General features: G+C 43.4%; 1 protein-coding gene across 4 annotated transcripts in view; it reads right to left on the bottom strand.

The window, feature by feature from the left end:
* xylb (xylulokinase homolog (H. influenzae)) overlaps positions 1–11,849 on the bottom strand; it is a 296,035-nt gene extending 284,186 nt beyond the window's left edge. For all 4 annotated transcript variants that reach the window (XM_043690787.2, XM_087987599.1, XM_087987601.1 and 1 more), the window contains exons 1-2: positions 11,777–11,849; positions 2,693–2,775 (exon numbers count right to left, since the gene is read on the bottom strand). In XM_043690787.2, the coding sequence (XP_043546722.2) occupies positions 2,693–2,775; positions 11,777–11,839 (146 nt within the window). In that variant the 5' untranslated portion in view covers positions 11,840–11,849. The remainder of the gene's footprint in view (positions 1–2,692; positions 2,776–11,776) is intronic.
* Positions 11,850–23,265: the final 11,416 nt, after the last annotated feature.

Below are 23,265 nucleotides of genomic sequence, written 5' to 3' on the forward strand. Positions count from 1 at the left end.
CTATTCCACTTCAGTTAGTCATTGTACTCAGTGCTATCCTTATCAAATTGGTACTCATATTTATATATTGGGCGGCATGGTGGCTCAGTGGTTAGCACTGCTACTCCACAGCACCAGGTACCCTGGTTCAATTCCTGCCTTGGGTGACTTGAGCATATGGGCTGCTAGTGGGTGGCACGATGGTTAGCACTGCTGCCTCATAGTGCCAGAGACCCGGGTTCAATTCCCACCTCGGGTGACTGTGTGGCGTTTGCACATTCTCCCTGTGTCTGTGTGGGTTTCCTCCCACAGTCCAAAAATGTGTAGGTTAGGTTAATTGGTCATGCTAAATTGCCCGTAGTGTTAGGTGTAGGGGGGTGGGTTGCAGGTTGGTGTGGACTTGTTGGGCCGAAGGGCCTGTTTCCACACTGTAAGTAATCTAATCTAAATCTATTTCCTGCTATCCTAATCACAGGAGATACAAAAATATGCTAATTCCTACTAATGATTTGGAGATGCCGGTGTTGGACTGGGGTGTACAAAGTTAAAAATCACACAATACCAGGTTATAGTCCAACAGGTTTAATTTGAAGCACACTATCTTGTGTGATTTTTAATTCCTACTAATTACTATAAAATTCATAATATCAGTTCCAAGCTAAGGTTAGTTTTATATAGAGAGTTATATAGTTACACCTAATTTTAGAGTTCTTCAGCCAATGAATTGTGAGCAGCTTCTGTCCCACCTGACCTTGTTGTCAAACAAACTCTGCCCTCTATCTTGTAACTGCAATTATAACACCTTCTACTCACGTGCTGTTTGTAAGTGTGTTTTAAACAGGAGACTGCCTCTAAGATGAAATTTACTGTCCCAATTTTAAATATTTCTGCACAATTTTACTAAATAAGACAACATCTATTCAAACTCAATCACTTTCCCAGCTCAAGAATCTTGTCTGAATTCCACAATATCTCTGTCCTTCCACCCTTGATCCTTGGATGTAAAGGCAAACATTAAAAAAAATTCAGTTATTGCGGGATCATACTTTTCTTTCAATTCTTCCTAAACTACAAACATCAGACTGTCTGTTCTCAAACATCTCTTATCAGATTGCCTCTTACCAATATCTGCCACTGTGAGTTTGTACAGAATTTCCTACATTAAATTTACAGGATTATATGATCTTGACCTTGGGTTTATCTTCTCCTCAAAGATACCATTATACTAACTTATTATCTCACTTTAATTTTGAACTCAACAAGCTAACTCGGAAAAAATCTTTTCCACCATATTTATGCCAACTTCTGCTACCTCTGGCCATGGGCTGTCGCAACAGGTTCAAGGCGTAGGTATAAATTGTGAGGGGAAAGATTTAAAAGGGAACTGAGGGACAACTTTTTCACTGGTTGGTGCATAAATGGAATGAATTGCCAGAGAAAATGGTACAGTAGGGTACAATTACAACATTTAAAAGACAGTTGGACAGGTACATAAATAGGAAAGGTTTAGAGGGATATGGGTCAAATGGGTCAAGTTAAGTTTGGGAAATCTGGTCAGCAAGGACAAGCTGGATTGAAGGGTCTGTTTTCTATGTTGTATGACGTTATGACTCGATGACCTCATGTCTGGAATCAATCCAGTGAACCTCCTCTGAACCGCTTCAGAGTTCCAATGTAATTCCATCCGTCCTCAAGGAAGGAGATGGAAATTGTACACAATACACCAGGTATGGTCTCACTGATGCCTTCTACGTTCCAGCAACACTTCCCTACTTTTATACAGTAGTCCTTTGATATTAAATGACAAAATTCCTGTGCTTCCTTATTATCTACTGTACCTGCATACTAGTTTTCTTCATTCATGCACAAAGACACCCAGATCCTTCTAAACTAAAGCACTCTGAAGTTTCTTTCCATTTGGATAATAAGTTGCCTTTCTATTCCGCCAACCACAGTGGAAACCTCACACTTGTCCAAGTTAAAGTTCTTCTGTCAAATTTTGGCCCATTCACCTAACCTATCCATATCCAATTGTCAATTTATTTCTTCACTGCAACTTACTTTTTCATCTATTTTAGTGTCATTTGCAAATTTAGTTATACTACTTTCACCAGGCGCAGGTAATGGCCTAGTGGCATTATCGCTGAACTGTTAATCCAGAGACCGTGGTCATGCTCTGGGGACCCAGGTTTGAAGCCCGCCGTAGCAGATAGTGGAATTTGACTTGAATGCAAATCCAGACTAAATCTGGTCTAACGATGACCATCAATTCATTGCTGATTGTTGGAAAAACCCATCTGGTTCACTAACATCTTTTAGCGTAGGAAACTGCCTTCCTTACCTGGGCTGGCCTATCATATGCCTTCTGGAAATCTAAGAGTTGTACATCCATTGGTTTCTCTTCATCCACACATTACTGTATCTCTGTAAAGATCTCACTGATAGGTCAAACATGCTTTTCCTTTCACAAAATTATGTTGACTCTGCCTGAACTTATCTAAGTGTCTTGCTATAGCTTCTTTAATAATACCTTATTATATTTTTGCTATGACAGTATCTAATAATATCTGTCCATACCAAAGCATTAGAACATATTTAACAAATCTACAGAATTATATTTGTCTGTCTATCTGTCAATCTCTGCTCCATGTCCCTGCCCCTCCAGCCACCCCCATTATACAAACCACTAGTGCATGTTTAAAAGTTTTCTTACCCAAATTCTGGCAAATCCTCATCAAACCTTACACTGGTCTCATGGATCACATTCAGATTATCATCAATAGCCATGGCTTTCATCTGAAACAGAAGAATGCTTGTTTGTTAGTGGAAATCTGCATTCAAAAGAACAGAATTGTCAATGACAAATACTATGTAATGTCCCAAATGACTAAAATGAAAAACTCCCAGATTAAAATATATAAATGTATACATGGTGATGAGAATTGAATGTAATATTTAATTGACGTTGAACGGGATTCTGGGTAATCCAAGATGAAGAACAGGAAAAATTTCTGGCTATAAGAGCTGTTCCTTTTTTTGAGGTATTTTAGGTGTTGGAATTGATTTCCTCGAATTCCAGGAGCAGCAATGACTGTTTTATATGCTGTTGCATTGTTTTGGAACTTTGGAAAAAAAAAGTCAAAACAACAGCAGTTTTCAAAGGGAGAAGAGCAGACAAAGGAAGCACATGGTGAGGACAGTGCAGGAGAGTGACAGAGAGAGAGAGAGAGAGAGAACCTGCACAGTTACCGCATTTGCTGTTTGAATTTGTGTATCGCTGGACATCAGAGTGCATCTGGGAAAATTAACAAACAGTGAAATTCACAAGTAATCTTGGAGGAACTGTTGGGTGAAGTTCACAACATAGAATCAGATAAGTTAATTGTTGTTTTAAGTCTGTCCAAGAGAAAGGCTGTATTAGTGAGTACAGTGGGTTCTTTCTTGATTATATGTTTTTGGAGATAAGTCTCTTGATTAAACTTAAAATATAAGCCATAGCTATTAATTTAACCTGGGGCAGTGTTTGTGGAGGAAAAAGGTGGTGTTATTTTCTGGGTCTGTAGATTGTGAAGGAGCAAAAATAGCCTTTGCAGTGATATGTACGTCTTGTCAGAAGTGGGAGTTTAAACAGTGTTTAAGGGTTACTGCGGAATATATCTGCCATAAATGCTGTTGGATGCGAATCATATCAGATCGAGTGGATCGGTTGGAGAGACAGATTAGATTAGATTAGATTACATTACATTACAGTGTGGAAACAGGCCCTTCGGCCCAACAAGTCCACACCGACCCGCCGAAGCGCAACCCACACATACCCCTACATTTACTCCTTTAACCTAACACTACGGGCAATTTAGCATGGCCAATTCACCTAACCTGCACATCTTTGGACTGTGGGAGGAAACCGGAGCACCCGGAGGAAACCCACGCAGACACGGGGAGAACGTGCAAACTCCACAAGGTCAGTCGCCTGAGGCGGGAGTTGAACCCGGGTCTCTGGCGCTGTGAGGCAGCAGTGCTAACCACTGTGCCACCGTGCCGCCCAAATAGAAGCCATGAGGAATTTGCAACAGCAATAGTATGTGATGGATGGCAGTTATAGGAAAGGGGGAAAGTATCAGAGACAGTCACATAGATGGGTTAACTCCAGGAAGGTTAAGAGAGGTAGGTAGCTAGTGCAGGAGTCTTTTGTGGATATTCTAGGAGAAAGTGAGGACTGCAGATGCTGGAGATCAGAGCTGAAAATGTGTTGCTGGAAAAGTGTAGCAGGTCAGGCAGCATCCAAGGAGCAGGAGAATCGACGTTTTGGGCATGAGCCCTTCTTTTCCTCATTCCTGAAGAAGGGCTCATGCCCGAAACGTCAATTCTCCTACTCCGTGGAAGCTGCCTGACCTGCTGCGCTTTTCCAACAACACATTTTCAGCTCTTTTGTGGATATACCCATTTCAAACAGGTATGCTGTTTTGGAAAATGTAGAGGTGATGGATTCTCAGGGGAACGTAGCACGAACAGTCAAGTTTCTGGTATTGATACTGGCTCTAATGCAATGAGGGGTACGTCGGCTTCCAAGAGATCAATTGTGTTAGGGGATTCTGTAGTCAGAGGTACAGACAGACGTTTCTGTGGCCAGCAGAGAAAAAGCAGAATGGTGTGTTGTTTCCCTGATGCCAGGATCAAGGATGTCTCAGAGAGGGTGCAGAATGTTCTCACAGGGGAGAGGGGCCAGCGGGAGGTCATTGTCCACATTGGAACCAATGATATAGGAAGGGAAAAGGTTGAGATTCTGAAGGGAGATTACAGAGAGTTAGGCTGAAATTTAAAAAGGAGGTCCTCAAAGGTAGTAATATCTGGATTACTCCCAGCGCTACGAGATAGTGAGGGCAGGAATAGGAGGATAGAGCAGATGAATACATGGCTGAGGAGTTGGTGTATGGGAGAAGGATTCACATTTTTGGATCATTGGAATCTCTTTTGGGGTAGAAGTGACCTGTACAAGAAGGACGGATTGCACCTAAATTGGAAGGGGACTAATATACTAGCAGGGAAATTTGCTAGAACTGCTTGGGAGGATTTAAACTAGTAAGGTGGGACCCAGGGAGTGAGGAAAGAGATCGATCTGAGATGGGTACAGCTGAGTCAAACAGTCAGGGCAGGCAGGGACAAGGTAGGACTAATAAATTAACCTGTATTTCTTTCAATGCAAGGGGCCTAACAGGGAAGGCAGATGAACTCAGTGCATGGTTAGGAACATGGGACTGGGATATCATAGCAATTACGGAAACATGGCTCAGGGATGCGCAGGACTGGCAGCTTAATGTTCCAGGATACAAATGCTACAGGAAGGATAGAAAGGAAGGCAAGAGAGGAGGGGGGTGGCATTTTTGATAAGGGGTAACTTATCAAAAGTTGTGCTGAGGGAGGATATTCCCAGAAATACATCCAGGGAAGTTATTTGGGTGGAACTGAGAAATAAGAAAGGGATGATCACCTTATTGGGATTGTATTATAGACCCCCTAATAGTCAGAGGGAAATTGAGAAACAAACTTGTAAGGAGATCTCAGCTATCTGTAAAAATAATAGGGTAGTTATGGTAGGGGATTTTAACTTTCCAAACATCGACTGGGACTGCCATAGTGTTAAAGGTTTAGATGGAGAGGAATTTCTTAAGTGTGTACAAGACAATTTTCTGATTCAGTATGTGAATGTACCAACTAGAAAAGATACAGAACTTGACCTACTCTTGGGAAATAAGGCAGGGCAGGTGACTGAGGTGTCAGTGGGGGAGCACTTTGGGACCAGCGACCATAATTCTATTTGTTTTAAAATAGTGATGGAAAAGGATAGACCAGCTCTAAAAGTTGAAGTTCTAAATGGGGAAAGGCCAATTTTGACGGTATTAGGCAAGAACTTTCAAAAGCTGATTGGAGGCAGATGTTCGCAGGTAAAGGGACGGCTGGAAAATGGGAAGCCTTCAGAAAAGAGATAACAAGAATCCAGAGAAAGTATATTCCTGTCAGGGTGAAAGGGAAGGCTGGTAGGTATCGGGAATGCTGGATGACTAAAGAAATTGAGGGTTTGGTTAAGAAAAAGATAGAAGCATATGTCAGTATAGATAGGATAGATCGAGTGAATCCTTAGAAGAGTATAAAGGAAGTAGGAGTATACTTAAGAGGAAAATCAGGAGGGCAAAAAGGGGACATGAGATACCTTTGGCAAATAGAATTAAGAAGAATCCAAAGGATTTTTACAAATATATTAAGGACAAAAGGGTAACTAGGGAGAGAATAGGACCCCTCAAAGATCAGCAAGGCGGCCTTTGTGTGGAGCCACAGAAAATGGGGGAGATACTAAATGAATATTTTGCACCAGTATTTACTGTGAAAAAGGATATGGAAGATATAAACTGTAGTGAAATAGATGGTGACATCTTGCAAATGTCCAGATTACAGAGGAGGAAGTGCAGGATGTCTTGAAATGGTTAAAGGTGGATAAATCCCAAGGAACTGATCAGGTGTACCCGAGAACTCTGTGAGAAGCTAGAGAAGTGATTGCTGGGCCTCTTGCTGAGATATTTGTACCATCGATAGTCACAGGTGAGATGCCGGAAGACTGGAGGTTGGCAAACGTAGTGCCACTGTTTAAGAAGGGTGGTAAAGAGAAGCCAGGGAACTATTGACCGGTGAGCCTGACCTCAGTGGTGGGCAAGTTATTGGAGGGAATCCTGAGGGATAGGATGTACATGTATTTGGAAAGGCAAGGACTGATTAGGGATAGTCAACATGGCCTTTATGCGTGGGAAATCATGTCTCACAAACTTGATTGAGTTTTTTGAACAAGTAACAAAGAAGATTGATGAGGGCAGAGCAGTAGATGTGATCTCTATGGACTTCAGTAAGGCGTTCGACAAGGTTCCCCATGGGAGACTGATTCACAAGGTTTGATCTCATGGAATACAGGGAGAACTAGCCATTTGGATACAGAACTGGCACAAAGGTAGAAGACAGAGGGTGGTGGTGGGTTGCTTTTCAGACTGGAGGCCTGTGACCAGTGGAGTGCCACAAGGATCGGTGCTGGGCTCCTACTTTTTGTCATTTACATAAATGATTTGGATGCGAGCATAAGAGGTAAAGTTAGTACGTTTGCATATGACACCAAAATTGGAGGTGTAGTGGACAGTGAAGAGGGTTACCTCAGATTACAACAGGATCTGGGCCAATGGGCTGAGAAGTGGCAGATGGAGTTTAATTCAGATAAATGCGAGGTGCTGGAATTTGGGAAAGCAAATCTTAGCAGGTCTTATACACTTAATGGTAAGGTCTTCAGGAGTGTTGCTGAACAAAGAGACCTTGGAGTACAAGTTCATAGCTCTTTGAAAGTGGAGTCGCAGGTAGATAGGATAGTGAAGAAGGCATTTGGTATACTTTCCTTTATTGGACAGAGTATTGAGTACAGGAGTTGGGAGGTCATGTTGCGGCTGTACAGGACATTGGTTAGGCCACTGTCGGAATATTGCGTGCAATTCTGGTCTCCTTCCTATCGGAAAGATGTTGTGAAACTTGAAAGGGTTCAGAAAAGATTTACAAGGATGTTGGCAGGGTTGGAGGATTTGAACTACAGGGAGAGGCTGAACAGGCTGGGGCTGTTTTCCTTGGAGTGTCGGAGGCTGAGGGGTGACCTTATAGAGGTTTACAAAATTATGAGGGGCATGGATAGGATAAATAGACAAAGTCTTTTCCCTGGGGTCGGGGATTCCAGAACTAGAGGGCATAGGTTTAGGGTGAGAGGGGAAAGATATAAAAGAGACCTAAGGGGCAACGTTTTCATGCTGATGGTGGTACGTGTATGGAATGAGCTGCCAGAAAATGTGGTGGAGGCTGGTACAATTGCAACAGTTAAGAGGCATTTGGATGGGTATATGAATAGGAAGGGTTTGGAGGGATATGGGCTGGGTGCTGGCAGGTTGGACTAGATTGGGTTGGGATATCTGGTCGGCATGGACAGGTTGGACCGAAGGGTCTGTTTCCATGCTGTACATCTCTATGACTCTAAGTATTTCATACATTATTTTACATTAAGTGCTTTCTCAATCTTCCTGCCACACTCAGTGCTTTGTGCTGATAAACCATCTAGTGCTCTCTGCATTTGTAACCCCTTTAGAATTGCATCCTTTATTTCTTGGTCTTCTGGGAACAAAATATCATTGCATCGTGCAATACAAAGGCTTACCACTGGCTCCATTCTAAACAGCCTGTGGTAAGTTACTTCAGAGAACGATCTACACAGGTGTGCTCATGAACCAGCAGGATTGTAGCATAATTTATCTGATGCAATGCCTGGATCTCAATTCAAATAATGTTCGATCTCGATTTCCAGCATCTGCAGTTCATTTGGTTTTTATTTTTCTCAATTTCAATAATGCTATTTAGAAATTGTTTTCCTTAAACAATTCTGTAACAAGTACTTTGAAGCAAGGCGACCACAGCTGTGGCTATTATAAGAACACTCAAAAGTTGCAGTTGAGGCATTTTTAGGGGCGGCACGGTAGCTCAGTGGTTAGCACTGCTGCCTCACAGTGCCAGGGACCTGGGTTCAATTCCCATCTTGGGCAACTGTCTGCGTGGAGTTTGCACATTCTCCCTGTGCCTGTGTGGGTCCCCTCTGGGTGCTCCGGTTTCCACCCAAAGTCCAAAACTGTGCAGGTCAGGTGAATTTGCCATGTTAAATTGCCCATAGTGTTAGGTGCATCATTCAGAGGGAAATGGGTCTGGGTGGGTCCCGGTTTGGTGTGGACTTGTTGAGCCGAAGGGCCTGTTTCCACACTGTAGGGAGTCTAAAAAAAAATTTTGACAACTTTGTACAGACACCACTTTTTTTTTTAAATGATGCCATAGCACAAATACCACCGTAATACTTGGGCAACAATGTGTAAGCTTTATCAAAATTTGCATCAAATGTCAAAGTTGTGGAAAAGGGGAATAAAATATTTTATGAGATTTAGCTTACAAAGACTCTGCCCGATAGCACACTGGACTCAGTCCATTGCCAGTAATTGCATGTGACAGTTAGGATCAAAGTACAATGTCAAACTGAATTTCTATTAAAGTTTCAGAGAAAAGGTAGAGTTATGCTTTTGAGAGCCTAACACATTCAGTAAATAGCTGTCTTGACATTAAGAAAAAATTTCAATTAAGAGCGGTTAGAAACTTCAAGAAAAAAGTAAATAAACTGAAAGAGGTCTACGGTCAAACCTGATGTAGGCCAAGCATCCTTGCTAATAAAGCGCTGTCATAAAAGATATGGTAAATGGATCCTTCAATAAAAAATGATGTGATTGGGCATAGTCAGCATGGATTTGCAAATGAAAAATTGAGTTTCACAAACTTGTTGGGGCCTTTGGTAATTTTACTAACTAAACTGATGAAAGAATTGATAGATGTAGTATATTTGGATTTCCAGAAAGCGTTTGATAAGTCCCCCACAGGGAGTGGAGTGGGCTGGTGAAGCCCAGAGCAGAACTCTGACGGCAGCATGGCATGGACTAACGAAGCCCAGAGTGAGTCACTGACTGTGGGGGGAGTGGCTGGTATAGCCCGGAGCGGGACTGTGGCAGCAGCGGCATGGCATGCACTGGCATAGCTCGGAGTGGGACTGCAGCAGTGGAGAAGGAAAATTTGACATTTTTTAAGTTATTTCTTTACTTATTATTTTATTTTTAATTAATGAGAATGGTACAGATGCATGGTGACAGTATAAACTTCTCATTGTATTTTATATTGAATACACATGACTGGTCTCCTTCCTATCGGAAAGATGTTGTGAAACTTGAAAGGGTTCAGAAAAGATTTTACCAGGATGTTACCAGGGTTGGAGGATCTGAGCTACAGGGAGAGGCTGAACATGCTAGGGCTGTTTTCCCTGGAGCGTCGGAGGCTGAGGGGTGACCTTATAGAGGTTTACAAAATTATGAGGGGCATGGATAGGATAAATAGACAAAGTCTTTTCCCTGGGGTCGGGGATTCCAGAATTAAAGGGCATAGGTTTAGGGTGAGAGGGGAAAGATATAAAAGAGACCTAAGGAACAACTTTTTCACACAGAGGGTGGTACGTGTATGGAATGAGCTGCCAGAGGATGTGGTGGAGGCTGGTACAATTGCAACATTTAAGAGGCATTTGGATGGGTATATGAATAGGAAGGGTTTGGAGGAATATGGGCCGGGTACTGGCAGGTGGGACTAGATTGGGTTGGGATATCTGGTCGGCATGGACGGGTTGGACCGAAGAGTCTGTTTCCATGCTGTACATCTCTATGACTCTATGACAATAAGTGACTCAGTTCAATTATATTTAGCTCTCACTACTTAATAGGATCATAAATCATCAGAAATTTGTCTGCTTCGTTGGCGATGGATAAGGATAATAAAAGAATGAATGAGTCATGATGGTTGCATCTGGGGATCAATTAGATGGCACTCGCCATATAAAACCATTCAGCAGATATCTCAATCTAAGATAAAGCTAAGATACATATTGTAACCCTAAAGCACCTTACCCTCAAACATGCTTCTCACCATTCAAACAGCCTATCTCAAATGTCCAAAATCATCATAATCTCCATCCTAAACAGAAACACCACATCATTGCAAACCTCCACATTAAACCTCAAAGCATCTGAAAGCACAACCTGAAATCCTTCATCCCCAATTAAAACACTATCCCCTCCTCCAAATTAACTTCCATTCTCTGACCTGAAAACAAAAAATACTGAAGATCACAAGTGGTCATTCAGCATCCATGGAGAGAAAGCAAGCTAATATCTTGAGTCGAGTTAACTCCTCATCAGAGCTGAAACAAAGTGTGGAAAAGGCAGGAAGGACAGCACAGTAGCATAATAATTCGCACTGCTGCCTCACAGTGCTAGGGAGCTAGGTTCAATTCCACCCTCAAGTGACTGTAGAGTTTTGTTTGGACCTTCTCCCTGTGTCTGTGTGGGTTTCCTCCCAGAGTCCAAAGATGTACGTTTTAAGTGGATTGGCTATACTAAATTGCCCAACATGTCCAGGGACGTGTAGGTTAGGTGATATTGGCCATGTGAAATATAAGGTTACAGGGGTAAGGCTAGGATGGGGGTGAGTGAGTCTGGAGGGGTTTTCCACATTGTTGAGACTCCATGTTGGACTTGAAACGTTAGCTTGCTCCTTCTCCATAGATGCTGCCTGACCCTCTGTGATCGCCAGCAGTTTATTTTTGTTATTCAGTACATATTCCAGCACCTGCAGTGGGTGGCACGGTGGCTCAGTGGCACTGCTGCCTCACAGTACCAGAGACCTGGGTTCAATTCCTGCCTCAGGTGACTCTCTGTGTGGAGTTTGCACATTCTCCCCGCGTCTGTGTGGGTTTCCTCCCACAGTCCAAAAATGTGCAGGTTGGATGAACTGGGAGAAATTGAGGACTGCAGATGCTGGAGACCAGAGTTGAAAAATGTCGTGCTGGGAAAACACAGCAGGCCAGGCAGCATCCGAAGAGCATCAGGTTAAGTGAATTGGCCATGTTAAATTGCCCGTAGTGTAGGTGTAGGGGAATAGGTCTGGGTGGTTGCGGGTCGGTGTGGACTTGTTGGGCCGAAGGGCCTGTTTCCACACTGTAAGTAATCTAAACCTGCTGTATAATTTGCTCCATTCCCTGACCACTGTCTCGGGATGAAGCCTGAAGAACGTGCGATGGGCTTCCCCCGCTAACTGAAGCATTAAGCGGGTAAACGCTCCGAGAGTCCCCGCCTCCACTCGGAACATCGCTCACCTGTTGGGTGCTCAAATCGATGCCCAGGTAACAGCCGGCGGCGGTACTGGTAGGAGCAGCCATCTCCGTGGGGAACGGGGGGGCGGGGCTAGAGATGATCTGTCAGTCGGGTGGGCGGATCCAGCGCCAAAGAGGGCGGGACCGTGTTATTAATACGAAGGGAGAGGGCAAGAGCCTCCGCGGTAAGAAGGCGGGGCTAAGGAAGAGCGCGGTTTGTGGATCGGGCAGTGGGAGGGGGTCAGAGTGGTTAATTGGGCGGGGTTTCCCTCACGGGAGTGCCATGGGAAGGGCAGAGCCAAGAGCTTGAGGATGAGCGCGTGGGAGCGACCTCTCGCGCAAGTGACAGTTAGAAGCAACGGTCCGCATAGCGCGCGCGCTCTTTAAAGTGGCGGCCTGGTTAGTGCTTCAGCTTCTCTCCACCGCTATCAGGCTTTCGGCGATAACCTGTAAGAATAGCTCTAAATTAAATTTAAAAACTAGCCTCCAGTGTCCAGCCTATCTTCTTCGAACAGCCAGGTGACTTGAGATTATCGAAATCTGAAGTGAAAACGGCTCGTTCTTTTGGGATATAGGTAAAGCAGTGTTACTTCTGCGACAAAAATTGCTTATGCAAGGTAAATGAACTCAAAGCAGTGTATAATTGTTTCAGCCAAGAGCTGAGTTGGCAAGAATGAAAACTATGTGAAGGAAGTATATAATTGTTTTTGTATTAGCTAAAATGTGCATACGAGAATGAAATGTGCTTGCAAACAATGTTACAGACAAATAGATAAGGTGCTGTGAGGGGAGGGGGTATAGGTTAAGCTAGATATGCCTGTACAAACAGTTACAAGCATCTGTTTCCTGGTTCTGCAAAAACAAACAAAAAGGACCACCATTAAGTGGTCATAAAGCTCGGAGTGAAGAAGGATAAATAACAATAAGACCACAGAGGGAGGTGATCAAACGGCCTTGAGGCCAGAGATAAACATTTTGTCACTGACAAGGTCGGAGGAGTTCAGAGATGATCAGCTGGGTTTAAATTAGAAACAGATGTAAACAGGGGAGGAAGGAAAAGAAACTAAATACATAAATATTGTGTACTTCTTAAATTCGGTGTGTGTGTCCCTGCCTTGTGGACAGTGGACACAAGAACCCCTCTTGCAAGAGAGTAATAAGCGATACTACTGATTCAGATCTTGTCTCGGACTGAAATTATTGATGTGAGTGAGCTTAGTTTCTCGCAGTTCTAGTAGTTATTTACAGTGCAGAAGGGAATTTGCAACCTACTGAGGTGATAGAGGCTGTCTTTGGGGAAAATCAAGTTCTCCTACTTTGTCACCGTTCTCTTCAATTTTAATTGCAATTTTGGGAGGTCAAATGCAAGAGGAACGCTTACAGTTTAATGGAGATGTGCGAGGCAAGTTTTTTTTAATGCGAAGGGTAGTAAATATCTAGCAGTAGCAAATAAAATAGCAGTGTTTAAGAAGCATTTAACCAGATGTGAACAGGCAAGGAATAGAGGGATTCTGGATTAGTGGTGCTGCAAGAGCACAGCAGTTCAGGCAGCATCCAAGGCGCTTCGAAATCGACGTTTCGGGCTAAAGCCCTTCATCAGGAATAAAGGCAGTGAGCCTGAAGCGTGGAGAGATAAGCTAGAGGAGGGTGGAGGTGGGGAGAAAGTAGCATAGACTACAATGGGTGAGTGGGGGAGGAGATGAAGGTGATAGGTCAGGGAGGAGAGGGTGGAGTGGATAGGTGCAAAAGGAGCTAGGCAGGTCGGACATGTCCAGACAAGTCATGGGGACAGTGCTGAGCTGGAAGTTTGGAGCTGGGGTGAGGTGGGGGAAGGGGAAATGAGGAAACTGTTGAAGTCCACATTGATGCCCTGGGGTTGAAGTGTTCCGAGGCGGAAGATGAGGCGTTCTTCCTCCAGGCGTCTGGTGGTGAGGGAGCGGCAGTGAAGGAGGCCCAGGACCTCCATATCCTCGGCAGAGTGGGAGCGGGAGTTGAAATGTTGGGCCACGGGGCGGTGTGGTTGATTGGTGTGGGTGTCCCGGAGATGTTCCCTAAAGCGCTCTGCTAGGAGGCGCCCAGTCTCCCCAATGTAGAGGAGACCGCATCGGATACAATAAATGATATTAGTGGATGTGCAAGTAAAACTTTGATGGATGTGGAAGGCTCCTTTAGGGCCTTGGATAGAGTTGAGGGAGGAGGTGTGGGTGCAGGTTTTACAGTTCCAGCAGTGGCAGGGGAAAGTGCCAGGATGGGAGGGTGGGTTGTAGGGGAGCGTGGACCTGACCAGGTAGTCACGGAGGGAACGGTCTTTGCGGAAGGCGGAAAGGGGTGGGGAGGGAAATATATTCCTGGTGGTGGGGTCTGTTTGGAGGTGGCGGAAATGTCGGCGGATGATTTGGTTTATGCGAAGGTTGGTAGGGTGGAAGGTGAACACCAGGGGCGTTCTGTCTTTGTTACGGTTGGAGGGGTGGGGTCTGAGGGCGGAGGTGCGGGATGTAGACGAGACGCGTTGGAGGGCATCTTTAAGCATGTGGGAAGGGAAATTGCGGTCTCTAAAAAAGGAGGCCATCTGGTGTGTTCTGTGGTGGAACTGGTCAGTGGACAGGGGGCCAACACCTTCAACATATTGTCTAGCTATCACCATTGTTAACAGCTAACCCGAGAATGCAACATTTTAAGAAAAAGGGTTTTGTGATTTACACATGAAAGGAGTGAAACTATCACTGTATTGTAACAGATGAAAGGCTTAACAGACAATCAATTTTTCAATGTATAATTTCAGTTACATCACACTGTAAATTTTTGTTATAAATTCTGTGTTAGGATTGAGCCCTCCACCATCACCTGATGAAGGAGCGTCGCTCCGAAAGCTAGTGTGCTTCCAATTAAACCTGTTGGACTATAACCTGGTGTTGTGTGATTTTTAACATTGTACACCCCAGTCCAACACCGGCATCTCCAAATCATCAATAACGGATGTTGTGCTGAAGGACCTGTTTCTATGCTGTACTGTTCTATTTTCTTTCAAAATCATGTATTGTCTCTGCATCTTCCAGGTTAAATGGTACAAGAATAAACCTGGCTTCCACTAACACTGTGATATAAATTCAAAGTGTCTTATAAAAATAAGGATAGAAAATATAACTGACACTGGTTAAACATTTCTGCATGTTCTGCTCCAATTATTCCCACTCTGCCAGAAAGCTACATTTGATAGAAGATGTCACAGGTGACCATCTAATGTAGATATAGGTCTGGGTCTATCTTAATAAAGGGTGAAAAGAGTTAATACTTGTTGTTTATAGCCTTCTTCAAAACAATGGTCCACTGAGTCACAAAACTCTGCGCACAAATCCTACTCCAAAAACTTCCTTACAAAGATCTAATTACCACTCCATTGCTTTGTTGTCGTTTATCCCTCCATTCAAGAATGAAGTCCACTCAGTCACATATTTCTGCTGTGGGTCTTCATGTGACAGAGCAGGCTGATTCTTGACCTGCAGATTGTTGAACACACTGCTTGACTTTCCACAATTTAGTTGAATCCAGAGTGCAAGATGTGCATCATACTCTTTCTGCCATTGCTCTGCTATATCATTAAGATTTTTGAGCTCAAATGATAATGAGTGTTGATACAGAGTTAAGCAATTGGAAGCAAGCTCTTCCCAGTCATTAATGCCAATATTACTGCACTTCAAGGAAAACCCAGGATTGTCTTAGATTTTCTGTGCTAATCTCTGTTCAGTAGCCCTCCCAATGAATTAAGAGAAAGCAGCAAAGGCATTACTGTTGAAAATTCTCTAGCTTTTCTTCATATTGTGGATTCATTGTCCCAGTCTCACTGCATTGCTGTAAGTTTGTAGAAGGCTGTTCTGGTGTTGTGATCACCTTGTTAATTGTGACCTTTTGGTAGACTTGCCTCCCAAAATATGAGATATTTGTATCATTGATAGTCACAGGTGAGGTGCCGGAAGACTGGAGGTTGGCAAACATAGTGCCACTGTTTAAGAAGGGTGGTAAAGACAAGCCAGGGAACTATAGACCGGTGAGCCTGACCTCAGTGGTGGACAAGTTGTTGGAGGGAATCCTGAGGGACAAGATGTACATGTATTTGGAAAGGCAAGGACTGATTCAGGATAGTCAACATGGCTTTTTGCATGGGGATCATGTCTCATAAACTTTATAGAGTTTTTTGAAGAAGTAACAAAGAAGATTGATGAGGGCAGAGCAGTAGATGTGATCTCTATGGACTTCAGAAAGGCATTCGACAAGGTTCCCCATGGGAGACTGATTCGCAAGGTTAGATCTCATGGAATACAGGGAGAACGAGCCATTTGGATACAGAACTGGCGCAAAGGTAGAAGACAGGGTGGTGGAGGATTGTTTTTCAGACTGGAGGCCTGTGACCAGTGGAGTGCCACAAGGATCGGTGCTGCGCTCCTACTTTTTGTCATTTACATAAATGATTTGGATGCGAGCATAAGAGGTACAGTTAGTACGTTTGCAGATGACACCAAAATTGGAGGTGTAGTGGGCAGTGAAGAGGGTTACCTCAGATTACAACAGGATCTGGGCCAATGGGCTGAGAAGTGGCAGATGGAGCTTAATTCAGATAAATGCGAGGTGCTGGAATTTGGGAAAGCAAATCTTAGCAGGACTTATACACTTAACAGTAAGGTCCTCGGGAGTATGGCTGAACAAAGAGACCTTGGAGTACAGGTTCATAGCTCCTTGAAAGTGGAGTCGCAGGTAGATAGGATAGTGAAGAAGGCGTTTGGTATGCTTTCCTTTATTGGACAGAGTATTGAGTACAGGAGTTGGGAGGTCATGTTGCGACTGTACAGGACATTGGTTAGGCCACTGTCGGAATATTGCTTGTAGTTCTGGTTTCCTTCCTATCAGAAAGATGTTGTGAAACTTGAAAGGGTTCAGAAAAGATTAACAAGGATGTTGGCATGGTTGGAGGTTTTGAGCTACAGGGAGAGGCTGCACAGGCTGGGGCTGTTTTCCTTGGAGCGTCGGAGGCTGAGGGGTGACCTTATAGAGGTTTACAAAATAATGAGGGGCATGGATAGGATAAATAATCAAAGTCTTTTCCCTGGGGTCAGGGAATCCAGAACTAGAGGGCATAGGTTTAGGGTGAGAGGGAAAGATATAAAAGATACCTAAGGGGCAACGTTTTCACACAGAAGGTGGTACGTGTATGGAATGAGCTGCCAGAGGAAGTGGTGGAGTCTGGTACAATTGCAACATTTAAGAGGCATTTGGATGGGTATATGAATAGGAAGGGTTTGGAGGGATATGGGCCGGGTGCTGGCAGTTGGGACTGGATTGGGTTGGGATATCTGGTCGGCCGAAGGGTCTGTTTCCATGCTGTACATCTCTATGACTCTAAAATATGCTAAGTGCTCAATACATTCCAAAATGTCTCCTTCAACATATATAGGTGACCTCTGATTGATCAGGTCTAGGTTAACTTGCAAGGAAATGCTGATTTTCTATATGCAGAATTGAAGAAATTAAGAGTGTCTTGCAAGTTGGCTGCAGAGTGAGCAGTGATACTGTCATCGTTATGGACAATGCCCTCAAAATATAGCAAGGAGATAGCCTAGATCCTAAAGTTTTCGTTTTTTTAAAGGCAAGTGTAAGAGGCTGTGTTCCAGATGTGATTTGATTGGTCCACTACTAGGCTATAAGCAAAACCCGCTATATTCTTACAACACAGTCAAAATTCAACCAAAAAAGAATTGGAATAAATTTAACTGCTGAAATATTTAATAAAATAATATATTATTTAACTACTAATCATCAACTGCTCTAATATAGCAGTATCTCATCTCCGTTCCAGTTCAGGAGAAAGGAAAATGAAAGAAACAATCTAGCAGTTGAGAACTTTAGTCCCACGCTATTAGTACTCTACATTACATATGTACATACACTAAACCTAACCATGCAAACATTCAACACAACAGTCCATCTTAGTCCATTTCTTCTTCCACTGAAGACCTCTGACTTCCTTCATCAAAGTTGTGATAATGCATCAGCAATTACGTTTTCCCGTTTTGCCACAGAAATAATTTTCAGTTAGAATAGCTGTAACAATGAACTCTGTCTAAACAGTTGGGTATTTTTATTCTTAAATTTTTCCAAAAATGTTAAGGCTTTGTCATCTGTAGACTTATGGTCAGTATACACAATTGTCTCAGACACACATTTTGCAATATAACCAAATTAGGCAAAAATTGAAGAATGTGGATTGAAAGTAGCTACTTGAAGGTAAATCCTCATCTGACATGGGAGTTTTTTTTAATAACTAGTTGATTAGAATGTAGGACAGGCATGTTCCCATCAAAATGAAGGACAGGAATGTTGGATTCAGGAACCTTGAGGGGAAATTATCAGCTAAGTCAAAAAGAAGGAAACATACTTAGGATCTAGGCAACAGAAAAACAGATGATGTCCTTGAAGAATATAGAAAAAGTAGGAAGGAGCTCAAATGGGGAGTTAGGGCTAAAAGGGGCTATGAAATTACCTTGGCCAGCAGGATTAATGAGAATCAAAGGGCATTTTATACATATGTTAGGAGCAAGAGGGGAGCTAGGGAAAGAGTAGGTCCACTTAAGGAGCAAGGTTACACGTAGAGCCAGAGGAAATGGGTGAGATCTTTAATGAGTACTTTATATCGGTATTCACCAAAGAGAGGGACGTGAAGGATGCTGAAGTTAGGGAAAGGTGTGTGAATACTCGGGCAGGTCTTGAACTACTTTAAGGTAGACAAGTCTCTAGGGCCAGACGGGATCTATCCCAGGATACTATAGGAGGCAAGAGAGTAAATAGCTAGGGCCTTAAGCAAGGTTCCAGAGGACCAGAGAATAGCAAGTGTTGTACCTTTGTTTAAGAAGAGAAACAGATAATCCAGGTAATTACACGCCAATGAGCCTGACATCGGTGGTGGGGAAGCTGTTGGAGAAGAAACTGAGAGATGGGATTTATTCATATTTGGAAGCAAGTGGACTTGTTAGTGATAGGTAGCATAGGTTTATGGAGGGAAGATCATATCGCAACAAGTTAATAGTTTTTTTGAGGAGCTGACAAGAATGATTGATAAAGGAAGGGCAGTGGATGTTGCCTACATGGAGTAAAGCATAATAAGGTTCCTCATGGCAGACTGATACAGAATGTGGAGTCTCATAGGATCCCCAGGGTAAGCTTGCTAGATGGATACAAAACTGGCTGGGTCATAAAAGACAGAATGTAGCGGTGGAAGGGTGCTTTTCGGAATGTAGTTCATTAACTAGTGGTGTTCTGCAGGGGTCAGTGCTGGGACCTTTGTTGTTTGTTATGTATATAAATGATCTGGAATAAAATTTAGGTGGTCTGATTAGTAAGTTTGCGGATTACACCAAAATTGGCAGAGTTGCAGGTACTGAGGAGGATTGTCAAAGGATACAGCTGGATATAGATAGTTCGTAACTGTTCAAAAGTGCAGATGCTGGAGGTTAGAGTAGTACTGGAAAAGCTCAGCAGGTCAGGCAGCATCCAAGGAGCAGGAAAATCGACATTGATGAAGGGCTTTTGCCCGAAACGTCAATTTTCCTGCTCCTCAGACACCGCCTGGCCTGCAGGCTTTTCCAGCACTATTCTAAGTTTGCAACTGTTGTTCATTTCTGTCTGGCACAAAATAAAATGGGGCAGGTGGCCCTGCCATGACTAACAAGGTATATTAGGATTAGTACTGGATCCAAGAAAGGGCTGTACATAAAGAGCAGGTAGAGAACATCCATTGGCTTTACTTGGTCTAACCTGCTCATTACTTCCTCAAAGAATTCCAGCAGATTTGTCAGACATGACCTCTCCTTGATGAAACCATGCTGACTTTGCCCTATTTTAACACACACTTCCAAGTATTCAGAAATCTCTTCCTTCACAATGGATTCCAGTATCTTGGCCAAAACCAAGGTGAGGCTAATTGGTCTGTAATTTTCCATCTTTTGCCTTACTCCCTTTTTAAACAGGGATGTCACGTAAGTGCTTTTCCAGTCCTCTGGGACCCTACCTGATTCAAGCAATTTATGAAAGATCACCACTAATGCCTCCACTATCTCTTCAGCTAAATGCCTTAAAACTCTGGGGTGTAGTCCACCTAGTCCAGGTGATTTATCCACCTTCAGACCATTCAGTGATTGCCACCATATTCAGCTCTATCCCATCACTTTCTTGAATTTATGGGATATTACTCATGTCTTCCATCATGAAGACTGATGCAAAGTAATTATTCAGTTCCTCAGCCATTTCCTTGTTTGCCACTACCATCTCTCCAGCGTCATTTTCCAGTGGTCCAACATCCACTTTTGCCTCTCTTTTGCCCTTTATATATCTAAAGAAACTCTTACAGTCTTCCTTTATATTACTGGCTAGCTTACCCTCATATTTAATCTTCTCCCTCCTTATTTCTTTTTTGTAGTTCTCTGTTGGCCTTTATAAGCTTCCCAATCCTCTGGTTTCCCACTGCCCTTTGCCACATTATCTGTTTCTCTTTTGTTTTTAATGTTATCCCTGACTTCCCTAGTCAGCCATGGTTGCTTCATCCTCCCTGTAACATGCTTCTTTTACCTCAGGATGAATCTCTCCTGAATTACCCCAGAAACTCCTGCCATTGCTGTTCCACAGTCTTTCCAGCTAGGCTCTTCTCCCAGTCAATTCTAAACAGCTTCTCCCTCATGCCTCTATAGTTGCCTTTAATCAGCTGTAATACCATTACCCCGGATTCTATCTTGTCCCTCTCAAATTGCAGAGTAAATTCAATCCTAAAATGATCACTGCCTCCTTAGAGTTCCTTCATCTTAAGCTCCCATATCAAGTCTGCCTCATTGCATAAAACTAAATCCAGCATTGCCTGTTCCCTAATGAGCTCCACCATAAGCTGCTCCAAAAAGCCATCTCGTAAACATTCCACAAATTATTTTTCTTGCAATCTACTACCAACCTGATTCTCCCAGTCCACCTGTATTTTGAAATCCCCCATGATCACTCTAATTTTGACTTTCCAACACATTTTTTTCTATCTCTTGGTGTATCTTGCACCCCAGTTCCTGACTACTGTTTGAAGGCCTGTACAGAACTCCAACTATGTGTTTTTTTACCTTTGCGGTCCCTCAATTCTACCCACACAGATTCTACACCATCTGTATATCCTTAAATAATCAGCTCTCAATCCTAATCCTGTTGCAGTCACGTCTCCGTGATAGCCATCACGTTATTCCTGCCAATTTTGATCTGCGGGAGAAAGTGAGGACTGCAGATACTGGAGATCAGAGCTTAAAAATGTGTTGCTGGAAAAGCGCAGCAGGTCAGGCAGCATCAAAGGAACAGGAGAATCAACGTTTCAGGCATAAGCCCTTCTTCAGGAATTTTGATCTGCGGCACAAACTCATTTACCTTATTCTTTATACTGCGTGCATTCAGATATAACACCTTCAGTCCTGCATTAACCATCCCTCTTCTCGTTGTCATTCCTTTGTCCAGTGTGCTTTAAGTTTGATAGTTAACCTTTTCCAAACACTCTGTCCTATTTGTGTCTGTGCTGGAGACTTTAATAACTTCTCCTGAGTTCTGCACTCTTACCTCCTCCTTTAATTCGGGTTTTCTAATTTCCCCTATAACTGAACCTTCCCCCAATTTAGTTTGAAGCTGTCTACAGCCTTACCTATGCAATTCACTAGGACTCTAGTCCCAGCATGGTTCAGATGAAGACTGTCCCATCAGAACAGGTGCTAATGTCCCATGAATTCAAACCCATTTCTCCCACGTGAATCTTTCAGCTATGCATTTACCTTGAACATCTTATTGACTCTGTGCCAATCACCTTGTGGCTCAGGTAGTAATCCAATGACTGTTACCTTTTTGGTCCAGCTTTTTAATTTAGCTCTCAGCTGTTCATACTCCTTCAGCAGAACCTCTGCCCTAGTTTTATTTATATTATTGGTACCAAGTGGACCACGACCACTGGATCTTTACCCTCTCACTCCTAGCCCCTGACTTGTATTGTAGCCACTGTGTTTAGTTGAGTTTCTAATCAATGTAGCCACTGTGTTCCAGTTGAGTTTCTAATCAATGATAAATTCCAGAATGTTGTTAGGGGGGGATTCAGTGATGGTAACACCACTGAATGTCAAGGAGCGGTGGTTAGATTGTCTCTTATTGGTGATGGTCATAGCCTGGCATTTGTGTGATGGGAATATTACTTGCCACTTGTCAGCCCAAGCCTGGATATTGTCCAGATCTTGTCGCATTTGGACATGGGCTGCTTCAGCGTCTGAGGAGTTGCAAATGGTGCTGAACATTGTGCAATTGTCAGCAAACATTCCCATCTCTGACCTTATGAAGCAGGGAAGGTAAGATGAAGCAGCTAAAGATGGTTGGGCCTAGGACACTCCTCTGAGGAATTCCTGCAGAGATGTCCTGGAGCTGAGATGACTGACGTTCAACAGTCACGACCATCTTCCTATGTGTCAGGTATGACTCTAACCACTGGAGAGTTTTTCCCCCGATACCCATCGATTACAGTTTTGCTAGGGCTCCTTGATGCCACAGTAGGTCAAAACAGCCTTGATGTCAAGGGCTATCACTCTCACCTCACCTCTGGAATTCAGCTCTTTTGTCCATGTTTGAACCAAGGCAATAATAAGGTCAGGAGCTGAGTGGCCCTGGCAGAACCCAAACTGGGTATCACTGAGTTATTACTGAGCAGGTGCTGCTTGGTAGCACAGTTGATTACACTTTCCATCACTCTACTGATGGTCACCAGTAGACTGATGGGGTGGTAATTGGCAGGGTTAGATTGTCCTGCTTTTTATGTATAGGACATACTTGGGCAGTTTTCCACATTATCGGGTAGATGCCAGTGTTGAAACTGTATTGGAACAGCTTGGCTAGAGGAGTGGCAAGTTCTGGAGCACAAATCTTCAATACTACTGCTGGAATGTTGTCAGAGCCCGTAGCCTTTGCAGTATCCAGTGCCTCCAACCATTTCTTGATGTCATGTGGACTGAATCAAAATGGATGAAGACTGGTATCTGTATGGCTGGGGACCACTGGAGGAGGCCAAGATGGATCATCCAGTCAGCACTTCTGGCTGAAGATTGCTGCAAAAGCTTCAGCCTTATCTTTTGTACTGATGTGCTGGGCTTTTCCATCATTAAGGAATGAGATATTTGTGGAGTCTCCTCTTCCAGTGAATTGGTTAATCATCCACCACAATGCATGATTGGATGTGGTAGGAATGCAGAGCTTAGATTTGATCCATTGGTTGGGTGACTTTGATGTCCAGCATCTGCAGTCCTCACTTTTTCCGAGTAGATTTCAACGCTACTGCCAAGCCTCTTCCAAGGATGCCCACCTTGAAGTTCTCTTCCTCTTTCTACAAGGATCTGTGAGTCTCTTTCCCACTGCATGTCTCAGGTACCTATTGCATTCCCAGTGACCTTCCTCTC

Source organism: Chiloscyllium plagiosum, unplaced genomic scaffold (assembly GCF_037043375.1).
Source record: "Chiloscyllium plagiosum isolate Xiang-an unplaced genomic scaffold, Cpla_swu_hap1 HiC_scaffold_5, whole genome shotgun sequence".
NCBI classification, from domain to species: Eukaryota; Metazoa; Chordata; class Chondrichthyes; order Orectolobiformes; family Hemiscylliidae; genus Chiloscyllium; species Chiloscyllium plagiosum.